At 38.2% G+C, this 27,310-nt stretch overlaps 1 protein-coding gene across 1 annotated transcript in view; it reads right to left on the bottom strand.

The window, feature by feature from the left end:
• Nucleotides 1-27,310, bottom strand: part of IARS1 (isoleucyl-tRNA synthetase 1) — an 81,291-nt gene that overhangs the window by 39,027 nt on the left and 14,954 nt on the right. The window contains exons 8-19 of the mRNA XM_081315904.1: nt 26,836-26,923; nt 25,530-25,590; nt 25,230-25,325; nt 23,994-24,116; nt 23,355-23,446; nt 19,142-19,240; nt 8,452-8,578; nt 6,708-6,781; nt 4,852-5,046; nt 2,918-3,004; nt 1,745-1,828; nt 766-913 (exon numbers count right to left, since the gene is read on the bottom strand). Of these exons, the coding sequence (XP_081172030.1) occupies nt 766-913; nt 1,745-1,828; nt 2,918-3,004; nt 4,852-5,046; nt 6,708-6,781; nt 8,452-8,578; nt 19,142-19,240; nt 23,355-23,446; nt 23,994-24,116; nt 25,230-25,325; nt 25,530-25,590; nt 26,836-26,923 (1,274 nt within the window). The remainder of the gene's footprint in view (nt 1-765; nt 914-1,744; nt 1,829-2,917; nt 3,005-4,851; nt 5,047-6,707; nt 6,782-8,451; nt 8,579-19,141; nt 19,241-23,354; nt 23,447-23,993; nt 24,117-25,229; nt 25,326-25,529; nt 25,591-26,835; nt 26,924-27,310) is intronic.

Genomic DNA, 27,310 nt, shown 5'->3' with positions numbered 1-27,310 from the left:
AAATAAGTTTTCATGAACTGCATCCCACTTCATCAGATGCATAGATACACTCTAACATGTGTTTCTTCCTACCACAATTCAATGAGGAAAGTATTGGATTAGGTGACCTTTTGGGATCCTCAGTGATTCTACAATTCTTTACTGGTTTTTCATCTTCTAACTAGCCATCATTGTTATTTATGTTCCTGGCCCAGAGTTCTTCTTAGACATAAAAGTGGCATTGGAGACTGGTGCTTTGCTCTGTTAACTTCTCATTAACTTTTTAAATTAGATTTGAAAAATTGAACTAGTCTGCTATGCCCCAACAGAGATCCCCACAGTTACCATTATTAGGAAGTCATCCTTAGCATCTGACATTAAATATTTAAAACAGAACAGACTATTAAAAGCAATAGTCCCAGACCCAAGTATATAGTGTTGGTTTTACAACTGGGTGGATCTAAATGTAGATCTCCATATACCATGTCTGATATTCTAATCATTGTGACAAGAGCAAAGATAAACTACATTTCTATTTAATTTTACAACTGTGCTGATGCATATTGAGTGTGGTTTGATGAAAATAAGTGAAGAAAACTGCCCAAAGTCTCTGGGAGCCAAGGGGAGTATAAACATCATCAACATTATCATATCATCATCATAACAACAACAACAATAATAGAAACCATTAAAAATAGAAAGCAGATAGTATTTTAAAATTCCGTTTAATAATGCCATAAACATCCCCCAACGTGCATTCGATGGCAATATTTGACAGTTTTATACCTTGAGTTGCAGAATGACAACATTCTGAATCAGAAAGCGATATGCGTTATACCAGGGGAGGAAGACATCTTTCAGCACATCTCTTACACCTTCCTCCTTGAACCTTAGATTTTCTGCTCTTACCACTGGAGAATTGATAAGATACAACCTATAGAAGCAAATAGAAATATAGAGGGTTGTTTTTTTCCTGCTATCTTATGTTCAGCAGCCACTTTAAACATCTGTACTTTAATGTTCTGACAATTCTTTAACTCATACCCGGGAAAGATAGGTTGATGTTGCTTAGCAACTTTGTTAACATACAATGTTCCCTATTAAAACAGCAGCCTGAATCACTGGCGTTAATCTAATTGCAAGCCTTCCTCACAAAACCTAGCTACATAAAAAATTATCAGCATTTATAGAGCAGCCTAATAGACTGATATTTTATTAATTGCAATCCTATCTTATCTGCTGAATGCAACTTTAGAAATACATTTGAAAAGACTTTGTTCTCAACTCACTTTCATTCGTTTCAGTCTTTTCAAGTATTTTTTCATGCTTTCAGGCAAAGCTTTCCCCAACTTGATTTTTTCCAGACACACTCCCAGAATTTCCAGCTAACATAATTAAGGAAGATTACCATGAAGATAAATTTTAGCTAAGATTCAAAATATTCTTAATAGCTAAGATACCAAGGCATATCACTGATTCAGAAGATAAACTTATTAGTCATGTTCACTTGACAGAGCTGACCCAGCTATCCTGTGTTCAGTCAACTGATTCATCTTGGTGCATCAACAACATGCAATCTACAATCCTCAAAATAATTTTGTGCATTTTTTTCTAATTTTCTACTACTATAAACTTATATTTTTAAATATAAAGAATTATTACCAGCCAACGTGGCTGATAGCCATGCTAGCCCAATACATCCTGAGGGCATCAGAGACTCACAGAAATTAATGAGGACAAGAAGAGAAGACCAGCACATTCATACCTCAGTGCATCAGCTCCATAAGAGTTTACAATTTTTGTTGGATCTGGGTAATTCTTCTTTCGTTTGCTCATCTTTTGCCCATCACTAGAAGGGATTAAACATAGGAAATGAAACAAAACACACCTTTTTAGCAGTTTTCACATAAATTCAACCACCCATGAGAAATCTGTTCAACATTTGGCAAAAGACAAGAAGCATCTCTATTTTAAAACGTTGATAATGTGCTGCAAAATACAGATGGGGAAAAAAACAACCATTACTTTGGCAATCCATATTTAATAATTCAGACTTGTGGTTAAGTCTCATTACCATTTTTTTCAGTTTATTTTCCCCTTCTGAAATTATAGTTGAACTTCACTCCTTTCTGAAGGAAGTGTTACTTCAGTCTGAGGAGCCCAGTGAATACATAGCTTATGACTCCCACCCTCCTGACCTTTTGCAAGAGCCTGAAGACCTGGCTCTGCTAATCCGCTTGAGGCCCCAAGGGGGGGGTGTACCACGCTGGAAATGGCTGATCAACTAATAGCAGCTCCCCCTCCTCCTCCTTAAATTCTGCTCCTTTCCTCCCCATCTTTTAAAAGGTAAAGGTAAAGGTTCCCCCGCATATGTGTGCTAGTCGTTTCCAACTCTAGGGGCCAGTGCTCATTTCCGTTTCAAAGCCGAAGAGCCAGAGCTTGTCCAAGGACGTCTCTGTGGTCATGTGGCCGGCATGACTAGACGCCAAAGGCGCACAGAACGCTGTTACCTTACCTTCCCACCGTAGTGGTCCCTATTTTCCTACTTGCATTTTTACGTGCTTTCAAACTGCTAGGTTGGCAGAAGCTGGGACGAGTAACAGGCGCTCACTCTGTTACGCTGCACTCGGGATTCGACCCGCCAAAGTGCCGACCATCTGATCGACAAGCTCAGCGTCCTAACCCACTGAGCCATCGCGTCCATCTTTTAGTTTTAGTTATAATTTGTATTTTCATTACAATTTTATTGGATTTTATACATTTGTATGTGTACATATGGTTTTAGCTTGATGTTCTAAGCAGCTCAGAATCCCCTTGCAGCAAGATGGGCAGAAACAAATTTAACAAATAATAATAATGACCCCAGGGATTACCCAGAGAAAAACTTTCAACATAGGCAGCAGAAATTTAATAAGTAATAAAATATTATTATACTTGCCTGGCAAGAACTAGGCCATTTACAATTACATTTTTGAAAGGAGGCTTTCCAAAGAGCGCTGACGATAACACCAGCAAAGTGTAAAACCTGGGGGGGGGGAAATGATACGAGTTGACTCTAGGCCAGTTTCTGACAAATAATATACTTCCATTTTTGTAAACTTATAAACTTATAGTACATTTGAAAGCATGGAGATATTAAGATTAATCTAACTGTTCATTGCCCAAAATATGAACTTGAACTATTATTTTCCAATTACTGGCTTCCAATATACATGTATGAAACATTTGTATATGTTCACTATAAATAATATTGATATATTTATATATTTAAATTATTGTATTCTACCCATCTTATGTGAGCCAGGAAGCTTGTCTGCCATCTGGAATAATATTCACCCAGAGATCCAGATGGCTTCATCCAAATGCTAGGCAGGAAGATAATAAAACTGTAACTACCATATTCTTCTAGCTCTGGGGCAAAGTGAAGTTCAGCCTATTGGATTTCTTTAGTTATATGTTGTTTTGGGGGCCATTCATAATTCTTTTTTGTATTTTATACTTTTAAACTGCCCAGAATTATTGGGAGTCAGGCAGCCTATAAATTAAAAATAAATTTAAAAAAACAATTCCTAGCCACCATATTACCATGACTGATGCAGGCTGTTTAGTTTGGCTCAGAAAAAAGATACTTTTTTTTAAAGAAACAAATGAGTGGGAAACAATGGTGCCCCTGTAGCCAGCCAAATTGAGAGGGGTGAAATTAATTCTTGTGGCTTGCCTAGTTAAATTTAACCTGTTATATCTAGATAAGGTTTCTCTTTTTATTTTCAATACTTGTCCTCTTATCACTTCCCCTACCCGCATCTTCAATTTTATTTTCTCCTTTTTTCTATCCAACCCATCACATTATTTCCTTTTCTTCTCTTTTCCTGTTTCTGTTGGAAGCAGAAAGGTTTTTCTTATAGTAATCTTTACATGAGGCAAGGCTGATAAAGCCAGATGTCAAACCAATTCATTGTATGCATTTTATTTTAATCAGATGTCTCAAACAGATTTGACAACTGGATTTGACATTTTTATTCATTTTTACTTAGTTTTCACAAGGGCCTGGGAAAGATAGATGTTGTGTGATGGTGTTAAATATATTGTTGCAAGTGAAATGGTATAGGGCCGTAGTGGCGAACCTATGGCACACGTGCCACAGGTTGCATGCAGAGCCCTTTCTGTGGGCATGTGCACCATCACCCCAGTTCTAGGTCTTCAGCTGGGTTTTATAAAACCTTTTCGCTTTAGGCCTCTGCTGCCATGTGCAAAACAAAACAAAAAAAGGTTCAATCAATCAATTTCAACTTCTAGCGGGAGAAAAAAAGATCTCGCAAAGTTGGAATTGATTGAACTGTTTAGTCCCAGTCTGCCGTTACCACTGCAGCCACGCCCACCCAATGGGCCACGCCCACCCAATGGGCCATACCCACCCGGCACCCAACAATACATAAGTGGGTTTTTGGTTGTAGTTTGGGCACTCAGTCTCTAAAAGGTTTGCCACCACTGGCATGGGGTATTTCCTGGTATTTCCTGCCTGAGCAGGGGGTTGGACTAGATACCTCCAAGGTCCATAATAATAATAATAATAATAATAATAATAATAATAATAATAATAATAATAATAATAATAATAATAATAATAATAATAATAATAATATGTTAAGCTACAAAACTGCTTTTTGCAATTGACTGGTGATTTTGTCAACGCAATTGGTGTTTACACCACAGATGTTTTGATATTATTATTATTTATATTATTATTTATTTATTGATACTTCCTTTTGAAAATGTTGTCTTAGATTCAGGATCTAAGCAGTGCTATTTTAAGATAAGAATTCTCTACTACACTTATAAAGCCTTGTGTGGAATATATAATAAAACTGTTACCATCCTCTGGTTTGGTCAATGCCTTCAGCTATGAAATCAGCAGGAAAAGCATCTTCAAATTCTCTCTTATTCTCAAACGGATAATGGACTTGGGCATAAGGCATACTTCCACTTTCAAACCAGCAGTCAAACACTTCTGAAACACGATGTAAGACACCTTTGCCACAGCATGAAGGGATAGTTATGTGATCAACACTAAAGAAAAAAGTAATAATAATCTAGTAACTGATATAGTATATTTATTTCAAAAGTAGTAATGTAGCCCTCACTAGAACTTTCTCATAATATTTTTCTCTACTGTATAGATACTACTGGTTTCGATGGTTTTATTGTTTCAATTAACACAGATATTGTATTATTCATACTGTTGATGTTTGCTTTCAAGGAAAACAGCTGTGAATCAATTCACTGAATGCGTGTTATTTAATTTTAATAAATAAATAAATGGCATGACAATCCCTAAAGTCAGCCCTAATGGAAGGCAGCACTTGAAAAGAGCTGAGCAGCAGAGTTTGTGGGACTCCGTAAGAGGAAAAAGCATCAACTTCCTTAATCAATCAAGGCCAGGGCTTCTTGCAACGGGATGGCTCCTTTTAGGTTTGCTCTTTGTCAGAAAAAAATTCTCTCTTTCCTGAGCTGTATTGTACTAGCTTCAAGTCCCTAATTCCTTTTGACTTTCTGAGCTATAAAGTTATCCCCAGATTTCAACCCTTAGACTTTTTCTTAATATGACTTTTGCTGCAACACACCAATTCATTCCTGTTTGTGAGGCTTGAACAGGAACGATCACTGAAAGTTACCGTTGTTAACTCATTCTTACTAGAAATAAACAATATTTCTCACTGAATCACCTCTTTTTATATTACATGAGAACTTCTCCCCGGTGCAATCTTACACAGTTCAACTCAGGCCCAGAATCAATCTGTCATCCAAATAAAAATTATGAGTGGTCCAATATCAGGATATTATTATACAGGTTTTGCCAGAAAAATAGCCACAGATTGAAAGGTTCATTTTTGAGGTGCAATTCTAAGCATTCTCGCGCTCTGCTCGTTTGAATTTATTTGAAGGTAGAAGCAGACTTAACGGCAAGTATTGTAGACTGGCAATGAATTAATCATAGAGTGCAAGAGTTTGGAAGGTGTTTACAAGTCTCATCCACTGCCCAGTGAAGGAATCCGCTACTGCAGCAGCTAATTACTATATGCCAGCCAATATTGACTTGGCCGATCTAAAACAGAAGCAGGCAACCGTTTTTGGGAGAAAGGCCATATTGTCCCCTCTGAATGGTTGGTAATAAGGACCACATAAGACAAAGGACAGGTAGAGGCAATCACAGCATACAGTTACCATTGGAATCTATAAACTTACTTTTCTCCATCCGTTATCAAATTAACATGGGAGTAGACAAAAGCTGCTTCTTCCTTCTACAATACCAATTTATGGAAAAACTATGGAAAGGGAAGTCCAAACCTTCCACTCTCCTCCACTGATACCAATAATAACTTTTCTTCTATAGTGACAGCAGCAATTCCAACACCAGTAAGACTATAATTAGCAAGAAGGAAGCAGTGCAAATGTAACTTCTGGAGGAAAGGGGAAAGTTTTTAATCTTGCCCATCTCCCTATAAATTCTTATTTGTTTGTACTGAACAAGAGCATGAGAAAGATTATTTTCAAACACTTCAAACACTTTGTCCACCAGTACATCCAAACTGATAAAAGGACACACCAAGGGTGATTCATACATGATGGCCCATATATGAAGATTATGGGGTTTTTTTTTAAATAATGATTCAAAATGGACAAGTGATAAACTTGATGAATCGTTACTTGCTTCTACAATAATCACTAACCTTTCTCTGTGGAGATCAGTGATTTTCACTCCTGATAGTTCTTCCAGTTCTGCTACAGACCCAATACAAACCACCTGTCAACATTCAATATATTGGATATTTATTCATTTTTTAAAAAGTAAAAAGTTCTCTAAATTTAAAGTAAAAGCAGTGATTGCAAAATAGGAACTGATGCCATCAGTTTAACCAGTATGTTTGAAATGTGTGCTTAATTTTATATCTGAAAACATCATTTTTAAAAATCCAATACTGCATCCTTTTAAAGAGAATTATACAGGTAATCCTAGACTTGCAACAGTTCATTTAGTGACTGTTCAAAGTTACAACACCACTGAAAAAAGTGACTTATGACTGGCTTTCACACTTACAACTACTGCAGCATCCCCACACTCAGGGCTTTACAACCAGTGATACAGGTACCACCTATGGTACATTGGCACCTGGCAGGTGGTACGTGGCCATCCTAGAAAAGTGGTAGCGGGGGAGGGGAATGAGCGGAACCGGTGGCAGCACCGCACAAGCCTGAGCGAGAGATGGCTGGAGCTGCAGGGCTCTCAGGGCTCAGCGGAAGCGCCAGGATCAGCGTCAGGCTCCAGCTGGAGCTCGGCACTGATCCTGGCATTTCTGCTGAGCCCAGAAGAAGCGCCGATCAGCTGGAATGTTGCAGCATCTCCAGGGTCTTGTGATTTACATTCAGATGCTTGGCAACTGATTCATATTTATGACGGTCACAGTGTCCCAGGGTCATGTGAAGTGACAAAAACCTGCTGCAACCACCCAGCAGACGGGGGGGGGGTATAATAATCAAACACCCCACCCCACCCCACCCCGCTTCCAATCCTCAACAGAAATGCTCACAACAATGAAAACCTCGGACAGGAGGAAGAGCGCCGCCGGGCAGGCAGGCAGGTGTCTTGCTAGGCTGTAGGGGGCACTTTTTTTCAGTGCCATTGTAACTTCGAACAGTCACTAAGCGAACTGTTGTAAGTCGAGGATTACCTGTACTTCATCACTTTTTTCCTTTTTGGGGCGGGGTCATCAAGGTTTTGACAACTTGCTAGGCAACTGGTGGTACTCGGATGTTGCCATATCCTAAAAGTGGTACAATGGGTGAAAAGGTTGAAAAGCCCTGCCCACACTCATGTGAACAAAATTCATATTTTTGACAGTTGCAGTGTCCCAGTGTCATGTGATCACCTTTTGCAACTCTCTGACAAGCAAAGTCAATGGTGAAGCTAGATTCACTTAACAATCATGCTACTAGCTTATCAACTGCCGTGATTCACTTAACAACTGTGGCAAATAAGGTCATAAAATGGGGCAAAATTCACTTAACAAATGTCTTGCTTAGCAACAGTAATTTTAGGCGCAAGGACTCGAGGACTACCTGTACTGATAGTCTGCATTGACAAAGGCTGGCTAAGATATTAGCAGAAGTCTCCGATGGCTGCTTCGTCTGTTGCAAATGAGCCTCTTCTCAGGCAAAACTCAGAAATTAAAGGCCCAAAAAGCCACTTACAGTTGGGTTGCCTATCTTTATAAAATGGATCCTTCAAGTCCAAACAATTTATACTAATACAAATCAACAGGAATCTCATCTCTGAACATGAGCAAGAAATATAAAGTATATTTATATTTACATAAAATATATAAAATATAAAATATATAAAATATATTATTTAGTTCATAAGGATAACCTAAAGATCATAATAAAGTTTATTCTTGTATAGCCTTTTTTACATACCTCTTCAAAATCATCACTGACCCACAAAGGAATAGGTGTTCCCCAATAACGATTTCGTGAAATAGCCCAATCCCGTGCATCTCTCAACCAGTTGCCAAACCGCTTCTCTCTCACGAAGTCAGGAACCCTAACCATATAAAAAAAATTCTTATTTATGCATGGTTATGTGTACATTCTCAATCGGGTTGGTTGACATTTTCTGCTCATTTAAACCATAGTTAACTGTCAGGAGAAATCTTCTCTCCTACTCCTAATGAAATCTCATCCCAACATCCTCAGCCATTAAGACTTACATTTCTACCAACCTTGATTCTGGCCCCTAAGGAGCATTATCCCAGTGCCCTATTTGTTGTTCTTGTACCTCTCATTTTTTCATTGGTAAGCGTGGTCTTGTTCTGTAACCTACTCAGTGGCCCTATGCAAGTTTCTTAATGCATGCCTGAATGTTTATTTTTATCTCTTAAAAAAACCCATTTTCCAATGAATATTATATGAATAGATTTAGTTTTCTTGGACAAGAATCACTCAAAACAGCAATTCATTCCACATTTCATTTTATAAAATAAGGGTTTAAAATGCTGCACATTTTCTTGATTTTTCTATAGAATTTAGGTTAAGAGCTGTACGTATATTAAATATTAAAATCCTGTTGGTAGTTGTGTGCATGACTATCTGCATGCATATAATTGTATTAGATGATTCAAACAATTTAAAAATTCATGTTTCTGACCATATTCATGCCCTAAGAGAATGTAATTGTCTTCAAAGATTTTAGAGCATGAACTTATTACAGTTGCACTCTTAATGCTGACCTTAGGAGAATGTTTAAAATCACAAATGGAATACTGAATTAAGATAAAAGAGTAATTGAGCTAATGTGAAAAATGAACTTTGCAACCTTGCTGTTTCATACAATAGTTTTCTACTTCAAGATATGCATGGGTGGCATCTTCCTTTTTGAGTATATAAAAATATTCCAATTAAATTGGCTAAGCAGAAATTCAGAAAGGAAACAATATAAGCAAAATTATATATTATATCACAACATGGCTTATATTTTTTCAGAGTTTGAACATCCTTACTTTTTAAATCAAGCATCGAGTACAACACAAAATTATTAAGCAAAATATATAGCACTTATATACCCTGCTCAAAGAGAAAATTCTTGAACAGCTGCAACATAAAATATAAAATATAACAGAAAATTCTTGAACAGCTGCAACATAAAATATAAAATATAACAGAAATTCCCCGTAAGGCACTATAAAGAATAGACTGCTGTTCTCTGATCAATTGATTATGTATTATCAAGCTGTTTTCAACTCCCAGCAACCATGTAGGGCAGACATGTCAAAGTCACGACGTCACGTGACGTCATGCAACGTATCGGGAGAATTTTGCCATTGCCGGCAATGGGGTGGGCGCAGCTTCCGGATGACACATCTGGCCCACGGGCCGGCAGTTTGACACCCAAAAGGGGATTTAATACACGAAAACATTCCTGGATACAAAGTCCCACCAGCATCAAAAAACCAATGCAAATCCACACCATGACATGATTATTACAGTCTTTCCCAGCTAATTATTTTTCCAGACTCATCTTCAGCCAGCTGAAGTTTCTATAGCATTTTCAAAATGCAACTTGTCTCACCCATCCCAAAGGGCTCACTTAGAACATGGATCTATTCTATCTTAACAGAGCTTTTTAAAAAATCAACTGGGCTAGATCTTTCAATAGAAGTTGATTATCACTTGTATGGGCTGATCTAGTCTATTACCAATTTCAAATTACTGATGCATATATCCACTGCCACAGCTAGGTTTAATGAGAAAAAGAAGTACAGCTGGGTATCATCTATGAATCCTACAGCCTGCATTTCACACGTGGCATTCTTATCTATAAACCCTGGTTTATACAATTACTAGAGTAACTTCTATCAGTTATTCTCAGATGTAATGAAATCACATGAATAATTTGATTCTTTCCATCTCCTTCATCCACTACGTACTAAACTGAAATGAGGCTGTGTAGTTTGCAGTGCAGCATGGTATGATTGCACGGTATGAACCTGGCCATCATATCATGGCAATTAATTGTAACAACATGGCACAGCCATTACATGAATGTAGCCACTGTATTTTGTTAACCTGGTTTAACAAGCTGCATGAACTTAGCCACCTACTAACTCACTGAATATATATTTCCCAGGTCTTTCGTCTCTCTCTCACCATACCCAGGAATGTTACCTTGACTTTAAGGGCTAGATCAAACAATGTCAGAAGCAACAAGCATGAGACCAAACTCTTCTGATACAAAGTGTTACCTAGCCTGATAATGAAATACCTGTAGGAAAACAACAAAGCCCAGAAAACACCATGAACCCACTAGTTCAGACATGTCAAACTTGGGACGTCAAGTGACGCCGCACGACATATCAGAGCTCTTTCCCCATTGCCGGCAATGGGGGGGCGGTTTCGTCATGACGCATCCAGCCCGCAGGCCGGCAGTTTGACACCCCTGCACTAGTTCAACCCTGAGCAACCTCTTATATTACATATGGGCAAAAAAGGTTTCAGAAGGCATGCAAATAGGAGAAATGGACAGGCAAACCCTTATAAATAATGAACAAGAGAATCCCTGCACACAAGACTGACAGTGACAACCATTCAGCTCTCTCTTATCTTTTCTCCCTTTTTCCAAATACCATTTGGATTTTAAAACAAGAAGCTCCTGAGCCCTCAACATGAAATCTCAGAAGGATTGTAAACTCACAAGAACTCTTGGGAAATCTCAAGGTCTGGCCCACTTGTAAACCTGCCAGGAATCTTTTTTTTTTAAATTATACACCTAGTATATGGAATTTGACAACCAGTGTAAACTGATTTGCTGTACCCTTACTATGGATAAAAATCTGACATTGTAGCATTGGAAAGATAAATGTATAGCTTCATTTATTCAATGGATTGAAGACCCGATTGTAGTTGTCACTCACAAGCAGATTGCCTTTAGACTCAGACTTTGTATAGATAAGTATAATGAAATAGGAGTCTCATTTACACAGAATACAATAAACAAAAAAAAATTACCTTAGCAAATAATTATGGTTACTGTATACTTTACTTTTTACAATAGTTAGCCAACCAAACAAGAAAGCAGTTTTAAAAAAGGACTTATATTTACTGCACAAATTTTGCAAGTTTCTTAGCCCTGTGGAGACATTATATAAAGAATATATGAGCACTTCTGGTTTTATATCCCACCAGGAGATACTTTGGAAAAGTAATTATTGCATACTGCCATCTAGTTTTACAGTCTTGTTACGGCTTGCTTACAAGATGTCCTTTTGGAACAGTATAATCAGGCCATAAAATCTGTCCAGTTCAATCTGCACTCAGTTGGTGGGGTCCCTATTAGCCAACTCATCACTTACAATTTATTTTGGACCTTAGGGAGGTGCCAACAGAATCCAAGGTGTGAAGAACATTTCAGCTGTACCTTGTTACAATATATCCACTTTTCCAAAAGTTTCATTGCATTGTTTTCCTGGTTTGTGTTCATTTTGGTCTTTGGATTTTTAGAGGAGGTACATACATTTAAACTGCATTCAAAGGAGGCATGTTGGCAAAAAAAGAAAATACAGGAAGCCCTGCTTAAATTAATCACATTACAGAACTCTAACCTTTCTCAGATAATGGCACATCTGGGAAGCTGAGAACATTTTATAACAACTCTCCAAAACAGATGCTATTGGAGAAGTTTGCCCTTTCACAAAATGATTCTAATGGACAGCAGATGCAATGAAAAAACACCCAATTAATCAGTAAGTCAACTGATGAGGAAAGTGCCTGTCCCTTTTTGTCTTTGTTTTTCCCCCAAGCCCTTTGGCTGCTTCAACTTACGCTTAGCTTCTCTTTTCTGGGAAGAAAGGTGCAATCTCAAGTAAAGGAGTGCACTGCCACCAGTTGTCTTTTCCCCCCCCCTAAGAATAACTATTAGCTCACAGGCATTTTTGGAGAGAAAAATACTGGAGGTGACACTTTGCTCTGGAGAATGGTAGCTTCATTTGAAGAAAAAAAATTACAAGAAACTTTTAAAAATGAGTGGGCAGCCATACTATTGAGATATCTCAGAGCCCATGGGCACTACGCTGGGAATAATAATAATAATTTGGAAGGGACCTTGGAGGTCATCTAGTCCAACCCCCTGCTCAGGCAGGAAACCCTATACCATTTCAGGCAAATGGCTGTCCAGTCTCTTCTTAAAAACTTCCAGTGTTGGAGCATTCACCACCTCTGGAGGAAGGTTGTTCCACTGGTTAATTGTTCTAACTGTCAGGAAGTTTCTCCTTAGTTCCAGGTTGCTTCTCTCCTTGACTAGTTTCCATCTGTTGCTTCTTGTCCTGCCTTCAGGCGCTTTGGAGAATAGCTTGACTCCCTCTTCATTGTGGTAGCCCCTGGGATATTGGAACACTGCTATCATGTCATCCCTCACCCTTCTCTTCATTAAACTACACATACCCAATTCCAGCAACCGTTCCCTATATGTTTTAGCCTCCAGTCCCCCAGTCATCTTTGTTGCTCTTCTCTGTACCCTTTCTAGAGTCTCAACATCTTTTTTACAGCATGGTGACCAAAACTGTATGCAGTATTCTAGGTGTGGCCTTACCAAAGCATTGTAAAGTGGTATTAGTACTTCACGTGATCTTGATTCTATCCCTCTGTTAATGCAGCCTAGCACTGTGTTGGCTTTTTTGGCAGCTGCAGCACACTGCTGGCTCAAATTTAAGTGATTGGCCACTAGGACTCCAAGATCCCTCTCACAGTTACTACTATTGAGTAAGGGACCACCTATACTATACCTGTGCATTTGATTTTTCCTGCCTAAATATAGAACCTTACTTTTTTCACCATTGAATTTCATTTTGTTAGATAGCGCCCAGTGTTCGAGTCTGTCCAGCTGTCTATTCCTGCCAGCTTGGTGTCATCTGCAAATTTGATGAGTTCCCCATCTATCCCCTCATCCAAATCGTTAATGAAGATATTGAAGAGCACTGGGCCCAGAACAGAATAGCTCAGTCCTTCAAGGTAGACAAGCTCAAGAAACAAGATGCTGCATAGACCTAAAATTATTCTTATTAGAATGGCTATAGTAATGGAACCTTGCAAGTGTGAATAACCTTTTCTTTCTCTTTTATCTTTTTGTGACTTAGAAGATAGATGCCAGTCTTAGTTGTTTCATAAGTCTCTCTCTTTGTATGGGCTTAACCCAAATTTATCTGTTAGTTGCCTCGCTCCATCAATGTCTTCCTTAAAATTTTAGAATCGTAGGCACAATTGCTCTTATGGATAAGGAAACATAACTTCAGAGATGTGCCATTTATAAAATAAGCACTATTTATGTAAAGCATTTGTATATCATTTGTCATTTTATATATTCCAATTTGTTTATTCGGATTGCTTAAACTCACCATTTTAAAGAAATCGTTTTTGGTTCTTTCTCTTTGACAGTTCTATTTAACTTAAGATTACAGACTAGTTGCACTTTGTTTCTTCTAGTTAATAGTTAATTAGAATCTTGATATTAGTTAGCAAATTTCTAAATATAATATAGGGAGGAAATCAATATATAAAAAACAAATTTTATAATAATGCAGTAGTCTATTACTAGAACTTACATTTATTCATTTTTAAATGATCAGCAAGTTCATAGTTTGTCATAGTTTAAGATAAATTATTCCTAAATCTTAAAATATGTCAGTTCAAAAATACATTAAGTTATCTCATTAAAAACTAATTAGCAACTTAATTATGTTATAAAATTTGCCAAATCATATTCAATCTAGTTCATCAGATAAAAACACCTACAAGGAATAAAAAGGATTGCTAAGAGACATTAAGTCCTAACAATCAGTAATTATTCTATAGTTCAGACATGTCAAACACAAAGCCCAGGGGCCAGATCCGGCCCGCGAAGTGGTTTCATGTGGCCCACTAAGCCATCCTGGAAACAGTGAGGGAACGGCCCCCGCTGCCTTGGCTCCAGCCCAGGCCGTCAGGAGCCAATGTATAATTTTGTGGTGGTCATCTATGCTGAAATACATTCAGTCTTAGCTCCACAAGGCCATCTGGAAACAATGAGGGACTGGCCCCTGCTGCATCAGCCCTGCTCCCTGGGCGCACGCTGGGGAGCTATCACCCTTTGTGAGGAATGAAGAAATGTACCATCACCTGGAAGTGGCCAGCACATGGCCCTGCCTACTTCGGGCAGGCTAGGGGCTGGGCAGCGTTGTGCTTCTCTTCAGATTTGTGCCACCCGGCTCAGCCTCTCGGCGCTGTGAGGAGAGGGCCATGTGCCGGCCACTTCCAGGCGATGGTGCATTTCTTCATTCCTCATGAAGGATGACACTTCCCCAGCTGCGTTTCTTGCCTGTTTTTCTCCCTCCCTCATCTCAAATATTTTCCCATCACTCTGTTGAAGGAAGGAAGGAAGGAAGGAAGGAAGGAAGGAAGGAAGGAAGGAAGGAAGGAAGGAAGGAAGGAAGGAAGGAAGGGGGAGGGTCTGAGGGAAGTCCTGCCTTAGTCCTTCCCTGCTGCCCTTTCACCATCCCCTTGCCCCCTCCTCCTGGCCTAACCTGGGTGGTCTCCCATCCTATTGCTAAGGAAGCTTTGGATACAAAGCCAGGTCTCCTCAGATGAAGTGGGCCTCCCTCTTGATGTTGCCCTCATACCCATCATGAGCAACCTGGCTAAAGAGAGCAAGCACAGCAGATGGGCACCCCCTTGGGGAAGTGCGGGTGGGCTTAGTGCTGCAGGTGCTTGAGGGCTAGGCTGGGCATTTGACTTCCACACCACCATCCAGCCTCCCCCCCCCCGGATGGCCTGAGAGGGACAGTGAGGCTCCTCCAGTGGACCATACCTTGGCACTTGCCCGTCCCATCTCCTTCTGCCAGAGACCCTCAGATTTGTCCCACTCCTGCCCAGGCCCCCACAGGCACCATTGACGCGAACAATGTAGAGCTGGCCATGCCCACCCAGTAGGTCACACACACTCCAGCCAGGTCCACCCAGTAGGCCACGCCCACCCTGGCCCCACCCACCCGGTCCCTCAAAGGTAACCGCAATGCTGATGCTGCCTCAATGAAATTGAGTTTGACACCCCTGCTATAGTTCAATGCAAGCATCATAATAAATTCCAAAGATTGACAGAATCCATAAGTCTTTGGTCCTCCAGAGTTTTTATATTTAGAACACAGCAAATTACTCATGAGTCTTGACTGAATTAACAGACAGTAGCCTTGTATCTTTAAAGGTAAAGGTAAAGGATCCCCCGCACATGCGTGCTAGTCGTTTCTGACTCTAGGGGCCGATGCCCATCTCCGTTTCAAAGCCGAAGAGCCAGCGCTTGTCCAAGGACGTCTCCATGGTCATGTGGCCGGCATGACTAGACACCAAAGGTGCACGGAACGCTGTTACCTTCCCACCGTAGTGGTCCCTATTTTTCTACTTGCATTTTTACGTGCTTTTGAACTGCTAGGTTGGCAGAAGCTGGGACGAGTAACAGGCGCTCAATCTGTTACGCGGCACTCAGGATTTGACCTGCCAAACTGCCGACCTTCTGATTGACAAGCTCAGCGTCCTGGTGCCAAATTGGAAAAACTGTAGACATTTTGAACATTCACAAAAAAGTTGATGACATCTAGTCCAAACATCAAGGTATACACATTTAAAATGAATGTTTAAACATAAAACACATCTAAAATATCATATTAAAATTAATCATATTAAAATTAAAATGTGGAAATTAGTCTTTTCTGATCAAGGTAGCTCCCAAATCATAGCCAAATACCTATAACTGTATATATCTCATAAAAATAGATGTTCATTAAGACCTTAATAACAAAAATATCATTTGCCAACAGAGAATATTTTCAAACCTTAAAGCGTGATATAGATGCCAATTAACATATAAGATAGTTTAGTACTGTTATTTTTCCCGTTAGCACATTAGCACTGCAGTCAGTATAAAAGGCTTTACTTTCTAGAAATAAGATTTCTATAAAATCTTGGGTCATTCATCTGCTTATCATAAACCACTGAGTAAAAGTTAACACAAAAGATTGGTTTAAATTTAGCTGAATAAAAAGTTTATATCATTATAAGATGCTATCCTCATCCACAGATGAACTTGTAGATAAAAAAACCTTCCTTAATGTCATGAAGCATAAACTGCAATTTGATCCTCTTCCATTATCTTTCCATATCCAAAACAAACATTATGCTATAAGATTTGAGCAGCAAGATATCACTGAACAAGTTCTATTCAGTAAGACTACTGCCTTTATCTCTCATATTTTTGATAAATAGCACACACTTTTTTATTAAATTATGAATTGTCAAAACAAAGATAGATTTTTACAAAGCTTGCTAAAAGACATCCTACTGGGCTTTCTCAAGTCAAGAATTCAACTGCACAAAATTAAAATAAGGTGAAGTTTAAGTTCACTTGGCAATATACACATATCACATTCCCATGGCACTGACTGCCGTGTAAAAAAAAAACGGAGGGGAAGACAGCAAGTTTTATATAGTTCCACAGGACGCAATATCATGAAAGTATTTTTGGGAGGGGAAAAAAACCCTCCCTATTAACTTAATGCATGAATGCTGATTTACTGTGTGCAGATTGCAGGCTCAGAATGTCCAAGCATTCCCTAGAACATGTTGTTTTTTCACCCACAATGTTCCATTTTGGGTTTTGGGAAGGATGGTTCCTTATTTCTCAAAACATAAATCTTCCAGAACAAACAGTGGTTTATGGTATTGTAATTGCTGTCTGGGGCCATGATGGCTCAGCAGTTAAAGCTGATAGGCTGGGTTCTAGACCCAAGTGCTGCTGCGTAACAGAGTGAGCTCCATTACTTGCCCCAGCTCCCACCAACCTAGCAGTTTGAAAGCATGCAAAATGCAAGTAGATAAATAGGTACCACTTTGGTGGGAAGGTAACAGCCATTCCATGCATTTCTGTGGCCATATGACCACAGAAAAGTCTTTGGACAATGCTAGCTCACTCCAGCTAAGAAACAGAGATGGACATGGCTGGTCAAGGGAAACCTTTACCTTAGATGTTGTCTAAACCTGAAACTGATTCTAATTCTTTTCTAATAAGAGTGACTTCAGAAATGTCAAATGTCTATTTATTTTGAGGAATGTGATCATTTATTTAAAGTTATATACAATACTATAAAGCAACTCTTAACATCCTAGCATTCATTAGAATGTCAAGGTGATATTATGAAACTGGGTGGGGCTAAATATTTCTGACCAATTCTTTCATTTATCTTTATGTCCAGTCTTTCTCTACTCTCCCGACAACCTCTCACAGGAACCATCTTTGAAGAGCTGTAGGGCGGCCTTTATGAACTCGGCATTATCTGTTGATTAATGCACCGCTTTCCTTCTTCGGTATCAGTTTTGTCAATACGTGAATAGTTTTAAAAATAAATAATGCATGTTGGTGGATATATTAAGTCTGAAGAGATATTATTTCTAATCTATGTAGGAAATTTAAAAGGAATGAAGGATAGAGAACCTATACCAAAATGCAACACTTAAACCCTTTTAAAATTCCTGCTAAAAACAATTAAAAAGGACACTCATAAGAATATCAGGGTGGGGGAAATCAATGAACACCATGCCAACATAGAACTATCCTGAGACCTTAAAAGAATAAAGCCTGGTGTAACATCATCACCTTTGGAGAACTGTGATTTTGTTAAAGATTTTTATGATTTAGAGCACATTAGACCGGGATGCCCTGTGTACGGTCACTCATGCGCTCGTGACCTCTCGTCTTGACTATTGCAATGCTCTCTACATGGGGCTTCCCTTGAAGACCACTCGGAGGCTCCAACTGGTACAGAATGCGGCCGCGAGAGTTGTCTTGGGAGTTTCCCGGTACTCCCATGTTACACCTTTGCTCCGCGAGCTGCATTGGTTACCAGTTGTCTTCCGGGTGAGGTTCAAGGTCTTAGTGATGGTTTTTAAGTCCTTACATGGCATGGGTCCGGAATACCTCGGGGACCACCTGCTGCCGGCGTCGACTCCCCTCCGCCCCGTGCGTTCCCACAGAGAGGGCCTCCTCAGGGTGCCTCCAGTCAGAGAATATCGGCTGGTGGCCCCCAGGGGGAGGGCCTTCTCTGTGGGCGCTCCGGCTTTGTGGAACCAGCTGCCGGTTGAGCTCCGGATGGCACCGGATCTCCGCTCCTTCCGGCGCGGGTTAAAGACCCATTTATTTGAACAAGCTGGCCTGGCCTGATGGGGAATCACTTAGGGTTTTAATATTTATATATATTTTTTATTGTTTTTATTGTGGGCAATAATTTAATTTTTTAAACTTTTGTAATTTTGTAGTTTTAAGATATGCCCTGTTCACCGCCCTGAGTTCTTCGGGAGAAGGGCGGTATAAAAATTTAATAAATAAATAAATAAATAAATAAATACTAGTTAAGGCAGAAAAACAAGATGAAAGGAGAAAAAACATGAGCTAAAAACCAAAGAATGGCATTATGAGCTTATCATAATGAACCACTGGCAATGTATCTTTAAAAAGGCATCTGACTGCAACCAGACTTTAGATTAACTAGATATTTAAGCAATTCCTTGTTAAACAGAAAAAAAGAAATCACAGTACCAATAACATTGAGAGTTGTTTTCCAGCAATTTTTCCACCATGTGTTCCACACGAACAAACCAGCTTGGAACTGCTTTGTATATCAGAGGTGTATCTGACCTGAAAGAAATTGAATAGACAGAGCAAGGTGTTTTTTTTTAATTATCCTGCAGTCTGAATGACCATATTTGGTTTCCATCTAAAAGTTAATGGATAGACTCCAAGTGATTTTGAGTGGAATGTTATTGTACCTGTTGCACCCAAATCTAACTAAATTGCTTATATAAAAATGTTTTAGTACATCATCAGATACCCTTTTAGTGAAATCTATCAAAGGGCTTTATACTAACCTTAGAAATATTATTCACGTATTTTATACCTTGCAGACAAATATATTTAGCTACAGCTGTCTAAATTTCATTGCAACACATAAACACATAAACAAACAGACCCCAGTTCCCCAATTTTCTATGTCTTGCCCATGATTATCTTCAGTTCCATTCACATTACATGTTATTACTAGATGACAAAAAGCTCTTAAGTTGCCTCTTGTCTCATGAATAATTCTGAACCTTTTTTAAAATGAGAAATGAAACTTGTATACTGGAAGCAGAAGCAGTAAATATTGCAGGCAAAAGAATGAACCTTGCAGAGAAAAAAATATGAATAAGCTAACTTGGGAATAAGTTAGAAAAACCCACAGTTTTTCCTGTCCTTCTTTTCACTTCCTCATTATTGGAATGTTTAATTTTGCATTCTATCCCATCAACAAGATTGTTCAAACCTCCCCAGGAATAGAACTGGCTGTGCAGTCATTCTGATAATCATTTGGTGTTTGCCTAAGGTTAAGAGGCCAGTGATGGGGAGAGGAGATGGTAAGCAAGCAAGAAATGGTCATGTTGACACTTCAGGCAGTCAGAATATTTCCCTCTGTTAGCAGTCCAAAAATTGAAGGCAAGAAATCCATGGCATACAGTGACAATGGTGAACCCGGTATACCAATAGTGCACACAACTCCAAAGCAAATATTTATTCTTTTAGCATATTTATAAGGACATGGATCTTCAAAAGAACTCTGGGCAGCAAGCAGATGATAGAACAAAATAATTATCTAAATAATTCCCCTAACCCCTTTGGAAGCCAGTGTAGCTCACAGATGCCCTATAAGGCACATTTCACTGCATACTAGGCCAGCTGAAGCTTTCAAATGCTCTTCAAATCCAGGCCTATGTAGAATATGTGACAATAGCCCAAATGAGAGGTGACTAAGGCACCTGTACCTCCTGATCTAGGCAAAACTGGTACACAAGCTGTAATTACAAATGTTTTCCTAGCCATGGCTTTTGTGAAGAGAAACCACATATCCAGGACAACCCCCAAATTGCACACCAACTCTCCCTGCAGGAGTTGTACCCCATTCAGAAACAATGATGAAAAATCCATTTGATTTTTTTTTTGGGGGGGGAAGAACCTCACATTAAAACTCACAGCTAATCAGACTTGTCAGTTTGAGCCAAATCCTATTCTTCCATTTCCAGACCCACATAATATCTAGACACCAGAGAAAAATGCCTCAGTGGCATCACTTGAGAGCCAGAGCTGAGTTATATGCTGATTATATATACTTGGCCCCATGCTGACAAGATGATCTCACCCAGCGATTACATGATGATGCTAAATAGGAAACCCAAGGAGAGCAACATTACAAGTTTCTGCGTGTGCACGCAAGTGATGCAATTTCAAAAATACCAGCATCTGTTAATTTGGTTCAGTCTGTTGGTTTACAGTATTTGTGCCGTGCGCATGCATGGCCTTGTTTCCTTTTGAGGCCGAGATTCAGGATATTGATGCAGTGAAAAGGTAACCTTCAGAGGCACAAAATACCCATGCACATCTACATTGACCGAGCCATCATTAACACAGTAAGTATGTTTGACTTTAATGCCTCTGTTCATCTGTTTTCATGAGGTACATTGTGCTGTTTTGTTTGTGGAGGAATCAGAATAAATTCTAAAATGTGAAAGTCTACACCAGTTGTCCTGCTAAGCTCGGTGGACTCGCTGTGGCTTTCTATGGTGCGCTGTGCCACAAAGACTACAAAGAACCTGTTTTTTCCCTGATTCTGTTTTCTGCAGTTTTCTTTAGCAATGCAAATAGAAAAAGAAGAGTTGTTTTGATCAGCAAGAGTGTGTGCATGACTCATCACTGTTCTTTTCCTCGGTATGCCACTGAGTATTGAAGATGTACATGCAATTTACATTTAGAACATCAGTGCTGGAAGCTATGAAGGGAGGGAGTAATAATTTTTTTTGCTTTATTTTTGCAGGACCTCTTCTCTCTTAGGCATCAGCAGCTCTTTTTTTTTCTATTGTACCAAGAGGAAGAAATTGCACAGGTTTTTTTTTTGGGGGGGGGGCAATCAACCAGGATAAAATGAGAAGTCCTTAAATACCATGATGGAGGGAGACAGCATATCTATAAGGCTAAGTTTAAGCATACAGAACATAGTTTTAGAAGTTTGTTTTATTTTTACCATTTATTAAAATTACCCTTTAATAACTGGAATTAATGTAATGTTTTCTACCAGGAAGCCCTCATGCCTTGGAGAAGGTAACTAACTGAAAAGGTTAGCTCTTGTGTTAGAAATCAAAAACACAGAGACAGCTTATCTATCCTCCCCTCATACTCCTTTCAGTTAGTACAGGGGTCCCCAGCAGAACTGGCTGAGGAATTCTGGGAGTTGAAGTCCACAAGTTGTGAAGTGGCCAAGGTTGGGCACCTCTGATTTACTATATCTGTATTTCCCTGGTTGGTCTACTACAAAAGGCAACAGCAAATACTATCAGATTTGGGCTATAAAAAATTAGATTCCATGTGTTTAGTTTGCAGGTGGGGATGGCGTCTCTGCTCTATTCATCAGGATCTCATTTCAATATTTTTACGCCACTAAATTTAGAAAGTTTAGTATTTTCAAAGTATTTTGAAACCTGAAGTAATACGAGAACCCCAAAATAACCATAATGTTTAGACCGAGAGCAGCTTCATTTTTTAAAAAAAATAATTTTAATTTTAATTTTTTTTTAAAAAATCTAACTTTAAACATATAAAAAGACTTTACATAATTTTATGTCTGGATGATATTCTTTGAATTCATGAATTTACATGATCTCTGGTTTATTTATCTCTAGATGTTAAAATCAATTGGGTGTAAAATTCCACATGGCCATTAAATGGCTGGAAAGTTTTGTTTTGTTTTTTGTTTTTTGTTTTATTTTTGTTTTTTTGTATCTCTGCTGCTGTCATGTGATCATCCAGATTTTTGCAGGCAAGATTCTGTTTCATATAGGAAATGGGAATTCCAAAACATTGTTTTGTTTCAGCTGAAGCAAGAATAAACAAATCATTCTAGGTTTTCCTCTACCTAGACCAGGGGTCAGCAACCTGAAACAGTGAAAGAGCCACTCAGAACCGGTTCCCTCACAAAAGGAAAAACTGGGAGCCACAAAAAAATGTGTGCGCATGTGCATACATGTGTGCATGCGCAGAACAGGGTTTGACTGAAGAGTGGAGCCAAGGCAAGATATGCACCTACCCTGCACATTTGAATTGATTGGTTGAACTTTTTTAGTCCCACTTTTTTTTTTTTTTTTGGACTACACATAGCAAAGGACTGGGAGCCGCAGGAGACGGCTGAAAGAGCCGCATGCGGCTCTGGAGCCGCGGGTTGCAGACCTGTGACCTAGACTATGGCTGTCCCAAAACATGTTGGCATTTCTGAAATGCAATATTTTATAGCCAATTTGAGATAAAACTGTAAGAGAGCCGGTTTGATGTAGGGGTTAAAGCATCAGGCTAGTTGGATAGCATTGGCCTCACTTTCAGCTCTAAGAAGCAAGCAATGGCAAATGACTCCTGAAAAACTTTGTCAAGAAAACTGGAGGGATCCATCCAGGCAGGCACCAGGAGTCAATACCGATTCAACCCACAAGCTTGGAGAACAAACCTTCACCTTCATCCTACATCTGAGCTAAGATATTCATCACTATTGCAAATTGACTCAAGGGTATTTTCTCCATCTGAAGCACATTTTCCATTTCATGCACTCCTATACTAGTATTCTACTTGCAAATGGGTACATGTATTTGAATACAATTTTTGAATAAGAATAAAGTAGGATTTTTTTTCAAAAATATATGATTAGGTAGGATGCTAGTGTTGCATTAAAATTTCTTACCTCCAGCAGAAAGGATAGCTGTGCTTAAAAGTGCTGATATGAACCAATCTTCCTTGTTCTTTTAGAGCTCTGATTATATTTTTATCAGCATCCTAACAAAACAAGTTGTTAAGTTTAAAATCAAGCCAAGGTATCTCACGGAGAAAAAGTAATTTGTAAATTGGTAGCTATTTCCACTATAATACGCAGTATTCCACTGTAATGCACAACATTTCTGCGACTTACTGAAAGATAGTACTATGTGGAGAAAATCAAATTCTGAAAAACAGACACTTTAAAGCTGATTCAAGTTCTTGAAGGCAGGTAAACTGAACTATATCTCACCCAACTATTTCCTCACAAAGTGTTTGGGTTCATACATGCTACATAATGGTTTAAAATCAATGACATCACTGTGAATGATTTTAAACATCCCACTAGGCCAAAAAGAAACATTATGTGCAAATTTTGTAAATGTAAAGGATCATTTATGAAGCTATTGTTGCATAGCAGATAGATCTGGTAGTTTGTCTCAAGAGCAAGAGATCAAAGACCTGGTCATTTAGACTGGAACTAGGATATGAAACCTAAATATGAAAACACAGAAGATTACAGATGATTTTTTCAAGCAAAATTCCTAACTTATTCAGGATCACTAACCTTGACGTACTGTCCAGAAAAGTCTGTCACTTCTGCTGTGAAACATCCTGAAGCATCAACAGGACAAACAGGCACTGAATCCTTTTGAATAATATTAAAATCCATGCAGACCCTGTAATCATCCTGTAAGATTAAAGGAATACAAAATAACTGAGAATTTTGGTTTTGGCTTTTGAGATAAGACTGCTAACTAAATTCTCCAATACTCTCATAGGTAATATTTTCTTTACATTGTAAAATTCTTTTGTAGAACTAAAATGTTTTTTGTAAAAGTTCTGTTCTATATATTTAATATTTAATTATATCAAGAACTGATTCTACATGTACATTTATCACTTTTCGGGTGCAGTATCAAATGGTGACTTGAATGTGTCAGTAACTTGTCACAAGTTTTTTTTTAATGAAGCCACAACTGTTTGAACATAATACACTGAAACATTTTAATTTTTGCTTGGTTTTAGCTTACTATGTAAAAAGCATAGTTATTCAAATAATGCATTAAATAATCCTGAGATTTTCATTATGTCCTATATTCTGGAATGGGTTAATAATAACAAAGCTGACCTGGGTTCCCAGCACTATTTAAAAAGCAGAACCAAGAACTCAGTGATAAAACTAGATAAACTAATTTAAGATAGCTTTCTATGTATCAAGAGAATAAGAAACATCTCTTCTAAATATCCCATGCATTTTTCCTTCTTGACATGCATATGTAAGGCATACAGGGTATAGCATCTGACCATTATATTTGAAAATACACATCAGATCAACAGTCACATTCTATATTATTCTATGCAAATGCCCTCTGCCAAAAATCCACCCCAGACCTATGTACCAGGTAATAAAAAATTGATTAACTGAGTGACTGAATCTATCCACCATGCTATTAGTTGTCCTCTTCTCTTTCTTTCCCCGCTTCCAGCATTACATCCATCCTATTATTTTACACATCCCATTGCTACTTGGTTCCTTGTAATCAACAAGGAGTATAGATCCTGAGTCACTCATAATGGAAGTCCCAACCACAAGCATTCTTAAAGGCTGAGTCTCAGTGACATATAAGCATATATCTATCTAGCTAAGATAAATATGGATACTTTTTGTACAGTATCAGTAAAAGATCGAAAAGAGTTCTTCAGAACATGTTAGAAATTAGTAGTTCAAAAAGAAATTCTGAATCTCAATAAGGAAGTACCAGGAGAGCTACAATAAAGTCACAAGCAATTCTAAACTTACAGCACCAAAGTAAGGAGCTTGATGTACAACTCCTGTACCTTCTTCTTCCTTCACATAGTTGTCAGTCACCACAGAAAAAGCACCATTTTCTCTGCACTGGAAGAAAAATTCAGAAGTTTTCAAAATGTAGAAAATAACAATATGGAAAAGATGTGAAAACATTACGGAATGTCAAGATCCTGATTTCTCCATCTGTCTCTTCCTTGCTGCAAATATAATTCTAGCTTTTTAAAAAATATGGATTCTTCTAGATATTTAGCTATATCATTAGAAATAGCAAATGATTAACCATTAGTTTACCTTTATAAAATAATTGAAAAGAGGCTTGTATTTCTTCCCTTTTAGTGTAATACCAGGAAACCTGAAATACAGTATGTCAAATTAGTTGTCATTTACGTCTTTTAAGTCTTTCCATTATTTATAAAAGCTTTTCTGCAAAAAGAGAACACCAAAAACATCAAAACAATAATAAAATAGACATTTATATATCCACATATACACACAGGTGTGTGTGTGTGTGTGTGTGTGTGTATACATTTAAATTCAATAATATTAATGTCCAATCACCGAAGTAGCAACAGATGGAATAGTCATTAGCTCATACAATTCTAGAAAAGTTTCTGAAAGCTCATGGAAAAATTAAACTATACAGTTTCTTAATAAAACAGACACATGGTTTAAAGTAAAATAACTGCTCTTTAGCTCAGATTTAAATATTTGTGAAATCCAATGAAATATGAGTGCAGTACTTGTAGCAGATAACTTTTTTAACATTTACTTAGTTATTAAATTGGTATGTTCTCAGTATAACAGTTAACTACTGCTAAAAACATTAACACAAGAAAACAGCACAAAGCAAAAAAGAACGAAGATGGCAGATAGAGCAAACTCAGAGCTCTGTTTGTACAGATTTCCTTTTATTCTTTTTTTCCTTTTTTAAAAATTAGACTACATCCCAATTTTGTCTTGTAAATACCAGAGAAAAATAACAGGGAAGGAAAAACCGAATAGTGCCGCAGTTATTCTTTACAAGCAAGGGCAGCTTCACATTGCTTTAATAGAGAGTACCTAAGACTCCTTCATCAGGGTTAGGGTTAGGGTTAGGGTTAAAAGAAACGTTGCCCCAAAGAGAACAAGATAGATCCACAAGAGAATTATTAAAGATAGAATCGAAACTGTAAATCCCTTCAACTCTATTCAGCAGCATCTATCAGGCAAAGGGGGAGGGGGGGGGAGATGGTTCAGAATGACAGAGATTAATCACATGCTGAAATCTGATCCATCTGTAAGAGGATGTGATGAAAGCAACACGTTTAATTGCTGCTGCAGACACTACAGTCCCTATTTCGTTTCCAAAAGAAATGTCAACACTTTAATGGGATTGATAGTAGATACATGAAGTCAAGTCAGCACTTTGCTACAGATAAAATTTCCAAGTTAATGAAACCTCAATTCTGAATATCAAACCCTTTGAGAGAATACAGAACATACATGTTCTTTCATTACAGAGCAGATAAAACATTACTTTTTGCTTCACTTGCCGTTTTCATAGCAATTATTTATAAATTACACAATTTAAAATGCATACAACAATCTACTGACTTGCCTGTCAAGTACTTCATATTCACTTTCAGATTTGTAGAGAGATGCCAATCTAGCTTCCATCAGTATGAATTTTTTCCCAGTATTTTGGTCTGGAAAAAATGTTAAGATTCAGTTTCCGCACTATAATAGAAATAGCAATATTAATTTGCAATGTTCATGTTAATAATGGAATACTATTAAATCCCAGGCTGGCAACAAAAAAAATGGAAGTGTAAATACTGACATCAGGATTACATTTGTATTTAAGCTTAAGCAAGAATTTATCTTTATTCTATTTCAGGTATGACCAAAAACGTTACACTTATCATGCTGTTCAGACAATACCTAGTTTGTTTTTCCTTTATGTTTAGCTATCCTTGTCTTCACCTCCATGAACTAAGAAGTTGGCTGGGAGGACTAAAGCAGAAAAAATCCAAGATATTTCATTATGTCATGGTTCAAATGAGTAATACCTTCAAATCATGTTTTCAAATTTG

The sequence above is a fragment of the Vipera berus genome (assembly GCF_964194415.1).
Source record: "Vipera berus genome assembly, chromosome: 2".
NCBI classification, from domain to species: Eukaryota; Metazoa; Chordata; class Lepidosauria; order Squamata; family Viperidae; genus Vipera; species Vipera berus.
This window is presented reverse-complemented; position numbering and strand designations above follow the sequence as displayed.